Consider the following 15,833-nt stretch of genomic DNA (forward strand, 5'->3'; position numbering starts at 1 on the left):
CATGGTTAGGGGATGCACCGAAAGCAATATGAGCCAGGGTGTAAAGAAGGAAAATACACATATCAGTGTTTTCCGTTTCAATATCTTTTTGCAGGGAAGAGTTATAGTAAGAAAGAACGACAATAAAAAGATAGTGGCCCCTTGTTGTATAGTCTGTTGCGTGTGCACTCATCCTCGTCCATCGACTCCTACTCCACGTGTATGTACTCCCGTGGATGCACCAACCAAGTGTAGTTGCTCTTGTTAACTACACACATCCAATCTCCCTACTATCTTTTTCCACAATATACGACGTGTCATATTGTTAACGCTTCGTTGGCATTTTTTTATTTCACGATAAACTCTTATTCAATTGGGATCTATGCACTAATTTTATGAATAAAAATGTGTAATAATCCAGGTCCGATAGTTCCGATTATCAAGCAAATTTTACGGAACTCTAAACATTCCCCATGTCTGTGCTAATTTTTGTTGAGAAACTATTGCACTAGAAAGAACGCTAATACTAGGAATGTGGTCCTTGTGCACTCACCCGAGTACACCCATTGATGCCTGCAACGCATGTATGGATTGTGAGGTGCGCTTTTAATAATAAAGTAACGCATTTGTGTTTTTTATATATAAAGCGGGGCGAGAGAACAGAATAAGGTTTTCTATCCGGCTGTTAACTCTCCGTTAACCTTCCGTCAGTAGATGAAAACGTGCATTATTCCTCTGCATAAACAACGGTTTGCGATGCCGAGACGGGGTTGGCGACCAGCAAAGAAATCCAGCCGTCGATCGGCGATCCAGCCGAGTCGGCACCTCTGGCAATTCCGAATCCTTAACGACGGCGACACGCCGTGGACTTGTTGACCCGACGGGACCCAGACGAACCCGTCCCCGTCTTCTATATAAACAGGAGCCCCGCCACACAGCGTCCGGATCGATCCGCCCCTTCGCCCAACCCAAACTTGCATGCCCTGTTCATAAGTCGAGCGCACGCGCGTGAGGCGGCGGTGCTAGTCCGGGTGTCGCGGCGGCTGTGGCCGTCCACATGGAGCACGGGAGCCTCCTCGCGTCCGCCGTCACCGTCGGCGTCGGCGTCGGCATCGGCCTCGTGTCGGCGCGCCTGACGGCCGCGTCCACCCCAGAAGACGGCGGCGTCGCCGGCGCGGAGGTGGAGGCGGAGCTGCGCCGGCTGGTGGTCGACGGGCTTGACAGCGGCGTCACCTTCGACGACTTCCCCTACTACCTCAGGTCCGCGCGATTTCGGGATTAAAAGTCCATTAAAATATACGTGCGATCTTTCCCCTCGGTTTCATTGGGAAAAGCGAGGAGCGATTGCCGATTAGTATACGACTTCGCGGGTATTTGGTGGGCAGACCCATGTGTTCTACTAACTTCTAGGCCGTCAACGGGAATTCGAATGTGTTTGGCGAAAAGCAGCTAACCATCGAGCATGAGTTACATTGTTTATCTACATGTTGTGATTGCAGCGAGGAGACGAAGCTGGCACTCACGAGCGCCGGGTACGCCTATCTGAGCAAGATAAACTTGCCCAGCCACATCCGGGTCCTCTCTGCCGCCAGCCGCACCATACTGCTCTGCGGCCCATCAGGTTCGCCTCCTCGTGATTAAAATGTGGGTTGGCTTGATCGCAAAGGTTGTCTCTTTTCACATGGGCAGCTTGTTCTTGCAGAACCATACCTGCAGTCGCTCGCCAAGGCTCTGGCACACCACTTCGACGCTCGCCTGCTGCTGCTCGACATCGCCGAGTTCTCGCGCCAGGTTAGTGAGGAACTATTGGGGCACTTAGGTTTGCGGATGCCATTTTTGTAGTCTAGTTGATTCTTAACTGTTTCTCGCTGTATATGCCAATGCAGATCCAACACAAATACGGGAGCGCAAGCAGTGCTCTGGTTAGTTTGTTAATCCCGTCCTGTGATTGATAGGTTTCATGTTTCTGTGCTACATTTGATTGCTATTTTGAGGGACGGAGAGAATTCAGAATTTTCAGTGCGGTTCATCAGTTTTTTCGAAAAACAGGGAGTGATCCCCGGTGCGGTTCATCAGTTGGTTGTGTGGACCTACTGTTTTTATGTTTAGTTATATAGTATTAAGGCCCCTGCCCCATCACCTTTCTGTTGTCAGGTTTGGCCATTTCATTACCTCAGGAAACAAAACGTGCAAGTTAAAAGGGTCGACCATGGGGTCCTTGATAAGGACACCATTAGTTTGTCCGCATTGATGAACAATTCGAAAAAGTAGAGATGCTGAATATACATTTTCTGCAGCACAGGAGGATTTGTTGTGTCTACTAGCTTGTAAAAACTTGCATTCATATGGCTACCATCTTACCGATGCTTTGTTCTTTGATGAAGGTTCGTAAACGATCCTTAACAGAGTCTGCCTTGGATAAAGTGTCTGGTTTGGTTGGATCTTTCAACTTTTTCCGCAAGAAGGATGAGCCAGCAGGTATGAAATCACTAGTCACCTTCTGAGATGTCACACTAGCCACTAGCATTTTCTTTATTAGTCCATTACGGAAGCTCCGACATTTGCCTTTATTTTTGTTCTTGCACGGTTTCTTCCTATCAACTCGTTTTCATTATCAATCACGCATACGAATATGCGAAGCATCACAATTCCTACAATTTCTGTGCTGTTCTGATTGTATTTTCATGAAACATTAATGCAGACTCACTGAAATATGAAAAGAGCCTTCTGGATTTGAGGACGAGGTAAAAACACATCTAATTGAGGATATTAAACTCAAGATAAAGATTACTCTATTTGAGTCTCACTTTTTATATTGCTTTTGCAGTAATTGCACTAAAACACCTTCAGTTCGGGTGCATGTATCTTTATTGCCTGCTGCGTTTCTCCCTGCATGTGAACCTTCGGAAGACTTGGGTGAGTTGTCTGTCTGTTCAATATTTTCTCGTCACTTATGCCACGGTTCATGTGTTGATTGATCAAATGATTCGACGAGCTTCAGACAACCAAACACCCTCATTGATTTATGGTCCATCAAATTCAAATGTGCTCCGTCCATCAAATTCAAATGTGCTCCATATTGGTTCATCCAACTCTAACTGGGAAGCTTAAGGGCTCTATTTTTATCTATGATATGTGTATCCCCTCTGTGCCTTCTTGTGAATACGATTATAATGATTTTGCATGCGCAATTAACTTACTATTCAATGCAGGTCCAATCAGACAAAGCTGGAATTTAGATGAGAAAATTCTCATAAAATCTCTTTACAAGGTAATTGAGGCATTCAGCTGCACCATCCACAACATTGCATTGCTTATGTTATGACTTATGAGCTGATATTGATTTTCTTTTTGCAGATGATAACTTCAGTTTCTGAATGCAATCCAGTTATCGTTTACATAAGGGATGTCAACCTGTTACTTGGTGCTTCAGATGCAGCATGCTCAATGTTCAAGAAAATGTTGAGCAAACTGTCTGGACGAGTTTTGATAATTGGTTCATACTTCCTCGAATCTGATGCAGATAGTGATGACGTTGATGAGGTTGTCAGTGATATATTCCCATACATTCTGGAGACTAAGCCTCCCAAGGAGGAGACTGATCTTGTGAAATGGAAAACCCAAATAGAAGAAGATACTAAGAAAACCAAGGGTCAAATCTTTACAAATATGATTGCAGAGGTGCTCTCCGCCAACAGTTTGATCTGTGATGATTTGGACTCATTAGATCCAGATGACGATTTACATACCATTGCCAGCTACATGGAAGAAATTATGGCCCCAGCAGTCTCTTACCATTTGATGGATAACAAGGTCCCTGAATACAGAAACGGAAAGCTCATTATTCCTGCAGAGAGGTTAGCTAATTTATTATCAGGCCATTGCTTTATCTCCAGCTATCTAGGGCGGGGTAGAGACTTTCTTTTATGTAAAAAAAAACTAAAATGTTTTCTTTAACATGATTGTTTCACAGCTTATCTCATGGATTAAGAATTTTCCAAGAGAGCAGCAGCCTTGGAAAAGATACAGTGGAACCAAAGGATGTCGGAAAGAAGGTAGGTATCCCATATTTTCAACTAGCAACGGCTCATCTTTACTAGTTTGCAAAGTACTATTTACTAATTATCATTATTGTTTACAATTTTGCGTAAGTCACAGGTCACTCCAGACAACGAATTTGAAAAGCTCATCCGACCAACTGTTGTACCGGCCAGTCAAATAGGAGTCACATTTGATGACATCGGAGCATTAACTGATATAAAAGAGTCACTTCAGGAGCTTGTCATGCTTCCACTTAAGCGGCCTGAACTTTTCAATGGTGGTCTCCTGAAGCCATGCAAGGGGATTCTACTATTTGGACCTCCAGGAACAGGGAAAACGATGCTGGCCAAGGCTTTAGCAAATGAATCCGGAGCTAGCTTCTTGAACATCTCCTTGTCCACCATCATGTCAAAATATTATGGAGATGCCGAGAAGACTATCCGGGCTTTGTTCAGTCTGGCTACTAAACTTGCACCGGCCATTATTTTCGTGGATGAGGTGGACAGCTTGTTAGGGCAGCGTGATCGACGCAATGAAAATGAGCTCCCGCGAAGAATCAAGAATGAGTTCATGACTCATTGGGATGGACTCTTGTCAAAGTCTAATGAAAGGATTCTTGTCCTTGCTGCAACAAACAGACCGTTTGACCTCGATGAAGCGATTGTTAGGAGGTTTGAGCACAGGTTTGTTTAAATGTGTTCTTTTTATGTGAAAGAACGTGTTTTGATGACCTCTAGATGAGTTGCTGACGTGTCATATTTTTTCAAACAGAATAATGGTCGGTCTCCCTACTTTGGAAAGTAGAGAGTTGATTTTGAAGAAGCTGCTATCCAAAGAGAAGGTTGAAGAAGGTATTGACTTTAAGGAGCTTGCAACATCGACGGAAGGATACAGTGGAAGTGATCTGAAGGTAACATCTCTGAATCATTGGTGAAGTAGGAACGGTATATTCAATTGATCATTCTCTGAATAACTATAACTGCTGTTGTCTTCTTTCCCAGAATCTTTGTGTGACGGCTGCCTACCGCCCTGTTAGAGAGCTCATTCAGAAAGAACAACAGAAGGTAAAGGTAAAACCAAGAGAAAAGAATCCCTCTACTAAATTTTATGAGCAATAGATTTGTCTTTCTTTTTCATGTGTGTCTCCCAATTGAAGCCTGCAAACACATGCATCGGTTTGGTTTAGATGTGTTGCGCTAATCATATCATCATCTCATGCTGGCTCAATAATTCGATGTCCTAGGATAAGAAGGAAAATGCAGTGCAAGTTAAGGAGCCAGAAGCGCAACCCAAAAGTCAGAGAGGCGCGGCACAAAGCTCAGAAAGCAAGAAAGGCGAGAATGTCATGCTAGAAACCAAGCAAGGGGTGACAGAGAAAGGCGTCAAAGGTGCAACCGAAGAGACTGTCACCCTCAGGCCGCTAACCATGGAGGACTTGAGGCTGGCGAAGGATCAAGTAAGTTGCTGGTGAATTTTTTTATCTGTTAGTCTAAACCTTTTCACCCCAAGAACACACTGCTAAACAATTACGCATTTGACGCTACGTAGGTCGGTGCCAGCTTGGCTAGTGAGGGGTCTATCATGACTGCCCTCAAGGAATGGAACGAGCTCTACGGCAAAGGCGGGTCAAGGAAGAAGGAGCAGCTCTCATACTTCTTGTAGTGCAAAGGTTGGGAGTTTGTATATACATATGTGTATGTGCGGTTGAATGTGATTCGGCCCCTTGTTGACCTGATGAAGCGGAGGAAGTGCTTGCGAGCGATGTTTAGCTGTACCCATTGGAGGCTGTTTGTTTAAACAGTTGTTGTGAAAACCCCCTGTTGCAGGAATAATGTTGAACCTTGTTCTGGGAATGAATCGATTAACTTGGAACTTGTTAGAATTCCTTGAGTACTTATGGCATCTTTTTGGTGAGAAGGTTTCGATTGCAGGCCATCACAATTCGATTGTAGCCGCGGAAGCGATGATGGGCAGGGAGCGATGCCGGCCACGTAGTGGCAAGTCGCCACCGCCGGCTTGCCGGAGGCGACTTGCCGCTCGGCCTGACCGTCACTCGTGAGTCGTCGCTGAGATGTTCCGTAGCTCAGGAGCCAACAACTACCATATTTGGGTTTTGTGTTCCGCAAGACGACCATTTTTATTTTATTACTACGATTTGGTTCCCTGACTAGCCCCACCGCCCAGCGAACGTTTCTGCCACCCAGGCCTTTTCCTGACTCCAGGCCCAAACCATCTTTCCTTGTTGAGCCAAACAAAAAAAAAACACTTCAAAAATATCACATGCAGATAGAAACTGCACCCGCAAGCCTACAATTGGACATTTTGGCCTCATTTTGAAATAGTCAAACACACAGAAAAACCGTAAAAATGTCATGCTCTGTATTTCTCTTTGTCTAAAGCAAAAAGGAAAAATCACACAGATAGAAATGCCGATCAGAAGCACGCAGCAAGCCTGCGAAAAATAAAAAATTCCATAAAAAATATAAACCATGCATGGCAGATTAATTAAAGAGCAAAAAAGGAAATTCCCATGATCAAAAAAGAAATTAAAATGCCATGACATAAAAAAAATGCCATGATCCAATTAAGATTGGCATGCTTCTTATATTTTATTTGTCATGATCTCAATGGTAAAAAAATGCCATGATCCAAAAAATAAAATTGCTATGCTATTAGTGGTAAAAATTCCATGTTATTTAAACTAAAAATGCCATGCAATATCAGATTTTATGATGAGAAGAGTGATTCAAATATTGAATTTTTTTAAAAGAGCACAAGAAGAAAAATGCCCATGATCTAAAAATAAAATAAAAATGCCATGATCCAAAAATTGAGACTGGCATGCTTCTTATAGTTTCTTTGTCATGGTCTCAATGGTAAAAAGTGCCATGTCCAAACAAAATTGCCATGCTATAAAAATGCCATGTTATTAAAAATAAAAAAAGTCATGTACATATCAGATTATATGATGAGAAAATGATTCAAATATTGAAAATTGTTAAAGAGCAAAAGAGGAAATTTCCCATGATCAAAAGATAAAAAAATCCATGACATAAAATTAAAATTCCACGATCCAAAATTTTAAATTTTCATGCTTCTTCTATTTTTCTTTTTCATGATCTCAATAGTAAAAAAAGCCATGAACCAAATAATAAAAGTGTCATGCTACTAATAATAAAAATGCCATGCTCTTCAAAAATGTTGTGGTCTAAAAAAGATAAATTTCATGATTTTAATAATAAAAATGCCATATACTAAATAAAATAAAAATGATATGATACGTACACTAAAACCACCATGGTCTAATTAAAAAAATGCCATGGTCTAACACAAAATTAAAAAGTGTCATGGTCTAAATGAGAAAAATGCCATGGTCTCACACAAAATTAAAAAGTATCATGGTATAAATGAGAAAAATGACATGGTTGAACAAAAAATTAAAAAGTGTCATGCTCTAAATGAGAAAAATGCCATGGTCTGAAAGTAAGAAAAATGCCAGCGTTTTAATAAGAGAAATGCCATAGTCTAAAAGAAACTTAAATGCCATGCTACCTACACTAAAACTACCATGATCCAACTAACAAAAATGCCATGGTCTAAAAAATAGAAGTGCCATGATAGCTTAGTCGTCTGAACATGTCAAAAAAAGGAAATTAGTTTTTTTTTTCAAAAATGATGGCAAACTTATAGAAACCATTTCAACTAGCTTGGCATGGCACAATGTGGAGGGGTGAAAACTCTAAGAAGAGTTCTGGAAGGTACCTGATTTGGTAGATGTCGACTCCTCGACAATAATGCTAGAAATTCTTCTGCTACTCCCGAAGAAGTTGTTGGATTCCCCGAAGAGGAAAGGTGATGTAGCACAGTAGCAGAAAGTATTTCCCTAATAAGAACACATCTAAGGAAAATAAGAAGAAAGATAAAAATACTTAGATCTTTGCATTATGCCTAGCTAGGGGCATAAAACGATAGCGCTTGTTGGGAGGCAACCCAATGAATAAAATTTATTTTTGTCTTTTTTTTCTGTTCTTGAGTGTTTGCATGATTATGCTACTGTTATGGTTTTTTTGTGTGTTTTAATTAGTGTTTGTGCCAAGCAAAGCCTTTGGGGTCATGTTGGGTGATAGTTGATTTGATTTTGTTGAAAAACAGAAACTTTCGCGCCTAGTAAAATAATTTTAATTAATCACAGAAGCATGATAAAATCCTGATTTTTGTACACAAGATTAATATGCAAATTGCCTATGTTTTCCTAATTTTGCAGAATTCTTGGAGTTAAATAAGTATTCAAAGTTTTCAGATTGCTACAGACTGTTATGTTTTTGACAAATTATGTTTTCTTTGCGTTGTGTGCTTATTTTGATGAATCCGTGGTTTCTATTGGAGGGTATAGCCATGGTAAAGTTGGAATATAGTAGATATAATGCAAAAATAAAATATGAATGGGTTTACAACAGTACTTAGAGTAGTGATTTGCTTTGTTATACTAACGGATCTCAGGAAGGTTTTGTTGAGTTTTATGTGATTGAAGTTTTCAAGTTTGGGGTGAGATCACGATGGATGAAGGAATAAGGAGTAAGAAGAGGCTAAGCTTGGGGATGTCCCATCCCATGGAACCCCAAGTTATTATCCAAAGAGGAACAAGCAACTAAGTTTGGGGATGCCCCGAGTGGCATCCCCTCTTTCTTCTAACGACCATTGGTATTTTACTTGAAACTATATTTTTATTCGCCATATATCATGAGTTTTCCTTAGAGCATCTTGTATTATATGAGTCTTTGCTTGTTTTTTATTTTTGTTTTGTGTCAAGTATCCTTCCTGTACACACCTATCTGAGAGAGCCAAAATTATGCTATGATTTGTTAGAATTGCTCTGTGTGCTTTACTTAAAAAAATGAGCTATGGAATTGCTCTAGCGCTTCACTTATATCTTTTTGAGCACAGTGTGCTTTAATAATTTTGAAGAAATGCTCTCATGCTTCACTTAGATTTATTTGAGAGTTAGCAAATTTTTTAAGAAATCCTCTCATGCTTCACTTATATTATTTTGAGAGAAGAAAATTTGCATCCTCGTGTTCTTCACTTAGATTTGTTTGAGCTATCAAAAGAAACATATGAAACTAGTCCCAAAGTGATAGATATTCAAGAGGGATATAATAAAAACTTTCATGAAGATCATTGGACAAAATAAACTTGATTCTTTGTAATAGTTTTGCGATATGATGATAGTGATATGTGAGTCATGTTGATGAGTAATTATGCTTTAGTAAGAGTATTGATGTTAAGATTTGTGATTCCGTATGCAAGCATGGAAGTCAATAGTTATGCAATGAAATTACATCCTACTTGTAGTGCATTATGCAGTGTTAGTTATGCTTAATGCTCGCTTATGAGGTTTTTTGTTTCTTGGTTGGTTGCTTCTCAATCTTTTGCTAGCCTTCATTTGTACTAAGTGGAATTACTACTCGTGCATCCAAAATCCTTAAACCCAGTTATGCCATATGAGTCCACTATACCTACCTAGATGCGGTATTTCCGTGCCGTTCTAAGCAAATTTGTATGTGCCATCTGTAATTTTCAAAATAAATTTCATTTTTTGTGTGCTAGTACCGCTCATGAAACGGTAGGGGGTGGCTGATATTTTTCCATGCTAGATGTGTTATTCTCAAGATGAGTGTTTATTTACTTGTCATTGCACGAGAGTACAGCAAAGGTATTAGGGATGCCCAGTCTCGAAATGAAAAATGAATTTACTTTATGTTTTCAAATAATAAATTCCTTTGAAAGTGTTGGTATGGACGGCACCCGTGAATACGGTTAGCCGTGGAATGTGAAAGTATGGTGGAAAAATGAATAAACTTTAATTTCTGTTTGAGAACCGCCTATGATATATCTAGCATGGAAAGTATTGGGAACTACTCGATCGTTTTGGTTGACAGGAAAAGCATGCCACCCAAAATGTTTTATCTCTATCTTTTTCTGCTTTGAGCTCTGTCACCTCTACAAATCCCTACACCCCTCTGCGAAGGGCCTTTCTTTTTTACTTTATGCATTTTTTATTTTTGAGTCTCCATCTTCTCTTATAAAAGCACCAACTAAGGGGCACTATGATCGTATTTGAGCATTGGGTGTAGCTAATATGGGAGTGTGTTTCATGAATGGATCAATGATTGAGCATAATGGGCAAAAATAGACTATTGCTTGTTGGTATGCTTGAGTATTGAAATCTTCATGCAAAACTAGACTATTGCTTTGAATCATATAATAGTACAAATGTCCATACTACAAAAGAAAAGAATATGTGACGAACATGATAGGAAGCATTCCACATCAAAAATTCCGTTTTTATCATTTACCTACTCAAGGACGAGCAACAATTAAGCTTGGGGATGCTAATACGTCTCCAACGTATCTATAATTGTGCGTGTTCAAAGCATGGCAACCAAGAAAGTCGTGTTTGAACACAATGGCTCCTCCCACCCCCCGCCCCTCCCCTAAACCCTAGCCCACCCACCGCCGGCGATCTCCATCTCCCTCCCTGTGTTTTGGTTTTAGATCAGGCCATCACCTCCGGCGCTTTCTCCTCTTCCTCCTGGTTGTCATCTCCATGGCTGTTCACGCGGCCATCTCCCTGGGTTTGGATTTCTCCCCTGGGATTGACATGGCAAAGGCGATCTGGCATTCTCTTCATCGCACAGTGCACCCCTCCGATAGATCTGGCCATTTCATCATGGTGGTGTCTTTTGCACGCCACAACTTTCGGCTAGATGAGGAGAACATGGCTTTGGCACTAGAATCTGCGATCGGGGGATATTGTTCTTCTCTCAAGGTATCTTGTCTGCGTGACCAGGTTTTTGCCTTTAATGTTTCTTGCAAAGAAGTGGGGTTCTTCATCTTGCATCAACGCTCTTTTGTTTGCCCCCAATTCAAATGCTATTTTCATCTTTGGAGCCATGGTGGTCCAGCTTGGGAGAAAGAGTTTCGTCTTTGGCAAGTTGAATGCCAGGAGGAATGGACCCTGGTCAGTCCCTCCAAGCGTCGAGCACGCCTTGGTCTTGAGGCAATGAAACATGCGCCGTCCAAATCCTCTTTGCGATCATCTACTCATGCTGTTAAAAAATCCCTACGTTTTGCCACCTTTCTGAATTATGATGCTTGCAAGGGTTATCGTTATCCGGCCACTGCCGAGGAAATCAATATTGTTACTCCAGATGCTGGTTATTCAGTTGATCCCCGGGAGTGTGTTGATCTTCATCAGGTTGATTTAATCTCGCCGCCAGCACCTCCTCCGGCCACCTCGCCAGTGAGGGTTTTGCTCTCTCCGGATGTCACGTTTGGATCTATATCTCCCCGTGATCTTCTCCCGGAGTTTTCGGGATCGGGTACATCACATGGTTTGATCTTTTCCCATGCAACTCATGTTGGGCCTGCGTCCACCCCACAGCCCAATCCGTTGGGATCGGCCCAGAATCCGTTGGAGCTTTCAGATGATGATTCTGACCAAGGAAAAGATTCTATTACTCGCACGCCGGAGTTGGCAATGTCTCTGGACTCACCTCCTAAACCCCTAGTTGAGTTAGTGCGTGACTTGCAAGGCCTTGATCTTGTCATGCAAGAGATGGCTGCCAGTTTTTGGGATTGTTCAAAGTGCCTTGGCATGGGGCATAGTTTGGAACGTTGCACTAATATGGTTAGATGCCGTAAATGCTTCCGGTCCGGTCACGTTAAAAAGGACTGCACCCGGTCTCCTCCGAATATTAAACTCTGGGTTCCCAAAACTAGAGCGCCTACCATCGAGGCTCGCGCCTTCAACAGGATACTTGACGTTTCGAGCTCCACTGCTTCCTCTGCCAACTCTGACAGATCCCCACCAAAATCTCCAGCCCCCTCCGCTTCCCCAACAAAACCACCATCGACATCGCCACCGCGTAGCCCATCACCAAGTAGACGACCACTTCTAGCTCCATCGCCACCTCCATCGCCTCCATCCATGGCAGTTTATGAGCTTCATCCCCGGCGCTTCCTCCCGGCGGGCCACGACATTGTCGACGGTGGGCCTTTCCGCGTCCCGAGGACGTTCCACATGCCGGCCCAAGCTCCTCCACGATGCCATGAATCCTTCGTGGTCGGCATTGTCGAACCTCCTCCGCCACCTGAAGATGTTGCTATTTGTCGGCAACAGGTCCATGCCTTCATCACCAACCAGCTTGAGCTACCAGTACGATCTGCACAAACTTGGTTTCAGGGAGTAGGTCTGTATGAGATGCAGGATCCTATTATCCGAGCTACTCTAGTTTCTCATCCACCTTGGCCGCTTGGGTTAGATCAACATGGCAAAGAGTTGTTTGTCAGATTTATTAGGCATGATGATGGAGAGGGTTTTCGCGCATTGCAAGGGCATAGAATAGGCTGGCTGATGTTTGTTGGATTTCCTTTGGATTACCGTAATGAGGTCAACTTAGCTGAGGTCGTGGGTATGTTTGGTCAGTTTTATTATTGGAATCATCAAGATGATAGGCTTGTAAGATCTCTCGTGTATGCCTCTTTCCCTGATAATCAGCTAGTTCCACGTGATGTGGTTTTTCGTCAGTTTGCAAATATTGGTGGAGCAGTGGTTTCATGGACTGCATCAGTTTCTATCCTGACTGCTAATTTTCTGAGCAATTACCACCTGATGAGGATGTTATGCCAGTGGATGGAAATCCACATCCAATGCCAGGTGAGCTGCAACCACCTGCGCATTTTTGGGTTCTGCCACCGTACCCTGCTCTCGGGTGGAATGATGTCCCTCAACCAGATGAACCAGAGGAGCAACCGCAGCCTAACCCACAAGATTTACATGGTTGGGGACATGACAACAATGATGATGAGGTTCAACATGTGCAACCGCAGGTCCAGGAGGCTAACTCTATGGTTTTAAACCCTTCTATGGGTTCAAACGAGTCAGGTGATGCTTTGGGCCCATGGGAGCCTATTGATCTGGTGGATGGGCCAAAAAATGCTGTGGTTGAAGGCCCTCTTCTAGTTCAGGATAATGTCATGGAAGGAGTCCCACAAGAGCAGGTTGATCAAGATCTCCTAGACCAGCCAGAACAACACATACATATTGAGGAGCCTAACAATGAGGTCATGCCTGTTGCTGTGCAAGATCCAGACCAGAACAATCTTGCAATAGTCCCATATAATCCCATTGTGGTTCATGCACCTCCTGTGCATGTTGGGCTTGTGAGAGTTGTCATGGGACCAGCTTTGCCACCTGAATTTATCTGGAGGAGGTCTTTCAAATCACTCATGCCCACTTTCCTGACTGCCCAGATCCCTAAGGCCATGCCTCCACCTGGCTTGCCTCAGATGCATAAGAGATCTTGGACTATGGCTTTTGATCCTCCACTGTCTTTCTGCTTTCCAGCTCCTGAACAACAATTGTCACCCCAACGCACTGCCAGGAGACTATTTTTGGATAATACCTGTGTTCATTCTACAACGCCTGAGCCAGACGACAGTGTGCCATCCTCTGAAGCAACTACTCAGGTTATTGAAGTTTCAGATAGTATGAACTGCACCTTTTCAACTACAGTCCAGCAAACCAGGAAATCCCATGCCCGAAAGCCCAAAACTTCAGTTGTTCAGACTGTCTCAGACTTTTCTGACAGAAGGATGACAAGGAGTGCGACCAAATATAAAGGTTTTAAACCTATATCTCCTTTGTCACCCAAGCCCCTCAGGCAGCCTAGAGCCAAGAAGTTGAAGGCTGACAATCAAGCTTCCACTCCAAGCAGATAGGATCAACCAGAGAATGATGATACCCAGGAGCAGGCTCCCCCTCCAACTTTAATTGCCACACTTCAGATGATCTCTAACATCCCAAAATTCTAAATTTTGGAATGTTATGAACACATAGATAGATTGATTGATTGTTTGATTGATTGCGTGAATTGAGTGAAATTCGAATTCTTTTTGAAATTTAAATGAGAGGGAATAAAAGGACTTTCCCAAACTTTCATATTGGTTTTCTGATCTTCGTAAATTCAAATTCTTTTCAACACAAAACCCCGGAGAGAAGATGACATGACTTCTTCCATTTATTTAAATGACACGGGGTGTTGAAAATATTTGAATTTCATTTGAAAATATTTCCAATTCAGAAACTTTAAGCAACTCAATGATTTTCACGAGAGAAGATAAAATGACTTCTTCAAATTATGAAATATGAGTTGGGAGTTTCAAAGAATTAAATTCAAAGTTCTTTTGAATTTATTTTTCAAATTGGAATACATTAGATCATCATGCATATCCTATTTTCTTGCATTTTGGTCGATCCTAGAAATTTCACGCAACTCAAGGACCTTCGGAGAGAGTTGGAGATTTCGTTATTGAGAGTTTTCTCGAATTTGAAAAGAGGGTCATTTGATTTATTTATTTCATCTTCAATTATTTTTCTGACGTCAAAAATATAAGAGAGGGAATAATATGACTTTCCCAAAATATAGGGAAAATGAAGATTTAATAAATAGATCAAATTTTGTTTTCCGGTGTGTGTTTGTTTTTCTTTGGATAGGGAAAAATGCGCGTTTTTGAAAATTTTATTTTAGGCCCGGAGAAAAGTTCATTTTGTTCGTCTCATTTTTAGGAGTCGGGGAAAATTTACTTTATTAGTTTTGGAATCCGATAGATTTTGTTTTTTTGTGTTTTTCCGAGCGCGGATCTGTTAAAAAAAAACTGCAGCGCCTTGGGCCAAAGGCCCAAGCCACCAGCCGGCCGAGGCCAAGGCCATCGCTAGCGCCCCAGCCTCCCCGTGCGCAGGCGCCAGGCGCCAGGGAGCCGCCGCCTCTTTCTTTTAGGAAATCCTAGCAGGACTTTTGTCCTACTTCCGTTTATTTTTCTAGATCTTTCCTACTCTTATTCTTATTTCTTGTCCCCTACCCCAAGTCTCCTCACCCCTCCCCAATATAAATACCCAACACCCCTCCCTCTCCCCACACAAAATCCCAAGCCCCTCTATCCTCTCCAAGCCGCGCCCCACCCCGCGCCTCTCACCCGCGCCGCGCCTCTCGCCCTGCGCCGCACCTTGCCGCATCGCTGCCGCCCTGCGTCACCGCCACCGCCGCACCTTGCCGCGCCGCCGCCGCCCTGCGTCACCACCACCGCCACACCTTGCCGCGCCGCCGCCGCCCTGCGTCACCGCCACCGCCGCACCTTGCCGCGCCGCCGCCGCCCTGCGTCACCGCCGCCGCCGCCTTGTGCACCGCCGCCGCCGCCCAACGCCACCGTCGCCGCCGTTCGCCGGAGGTACCGCGCCGCGTCTCTTCTTTCCCTCGGTTCGGTTTTTCTTATAAACCGTTCCGATTCTTTTCTTCTCTACCGATTCGTTTTCTTTCCGATTTTTCGCTAAACCGTTCCGGTGTTCTAGATCGGTTTTTCGTTTCGATCTCTTTTCTGAAAACCCTAGATTGGTTTTCGTTCTTCTTTCGGACCGTTTGTCTCAACGAACGTGATCACCGATTATTTCCCGGTTAACGACGCCTGTTCGTATAACCGTTCTTCTTTTTCTTCTCGTCGGATTTATTCCGCGATCGCGATCTCAGATCCGATCTTCGTTCTAGTTTATCTTCTCGCTCGTTTATCGGAATCAGGTGATTCAAGCGCCTGGAGTTTCATCTCGAAACCGCCGTTCCGTCTAATCAACTTGAACAAGCTTTTGCTACAGTAAAATTTGACCTAGTTTCAACTTGCTAGAACCGAGTTGTTTTCTTCCGCCGTTTGTTTTTCGTCGTTTGTTCGGCTCGTTCTTTCTTTGCAACCGGAGTTCTTAA

At 43.0% G+C, this 15,833-nt stretch overlaps 1 protein-coding gene across 3 annotated transcripts; it reads left to right on the forward strand.

Moving 5' to 3' along the window:
* The first annotated feature begins 908 nt into the window (after positions 1-908).
* LOC125544162 (peroxisomal biogenesis factor 6-like) lies at positions 909-5,899 on the forward strand. 3 transcript variants are annotated; one of them, XM_048707750.1, is made up of 15 exons: positions 909-1,239; positions 1,479-1,600; positions 1,682-1,770; positions 1,866-1,901; positions 2,364-2,457; positions 2,681-2,723; positions 2,807-2,895; positions 3,192-3,250; positions 3,337-3,836; positions 3,953-4,034; positions 4,132-4,703; positions 4,792-4,930; positions 5,022-5,090; positions 5,264-5,476; positions 5,569-5,899. In XM_048707750.1, exons 1-15 carry the CDS (start codon positions 1,037-1,039, stop codon positions 5,680-5,682), a joined length of 2,424 nt encoding a protein of 807 aa, XP_048563707.1. In that variant the 5' UTR covers positions 909-1,036; the 3' UTR covers positions 5,683-5,899. The 3 variants fall into 3 exon arrangements, with proteins under 3 accessions (XP_048563707.1, XP_048563709.1, XP_048563708.1); XM_048707752.1 differs by having other exon boundaries at positions 5,022-5,084; XM_048707751.1 differs by having other exon boundaries at positions 4,138-4,703.
* Positions 5,900-15,833: the final 9,934 nt, after the last annotated feature.

Source organism: Triticum urartu, chromosome 3 (assembly GCF_003073215.2).
Source record: "Triticum urartu cultivar G1812 chromosome 3, Tu2.1, whole genome shotgun sequence".
Taxonomy (NCBI): domain Eukaryota; kingdom Viridiplantae; phylum Streptophyta; class Magnoliopsida; order Poales; family Poaceae; genus Triticum; species Triticum urartu.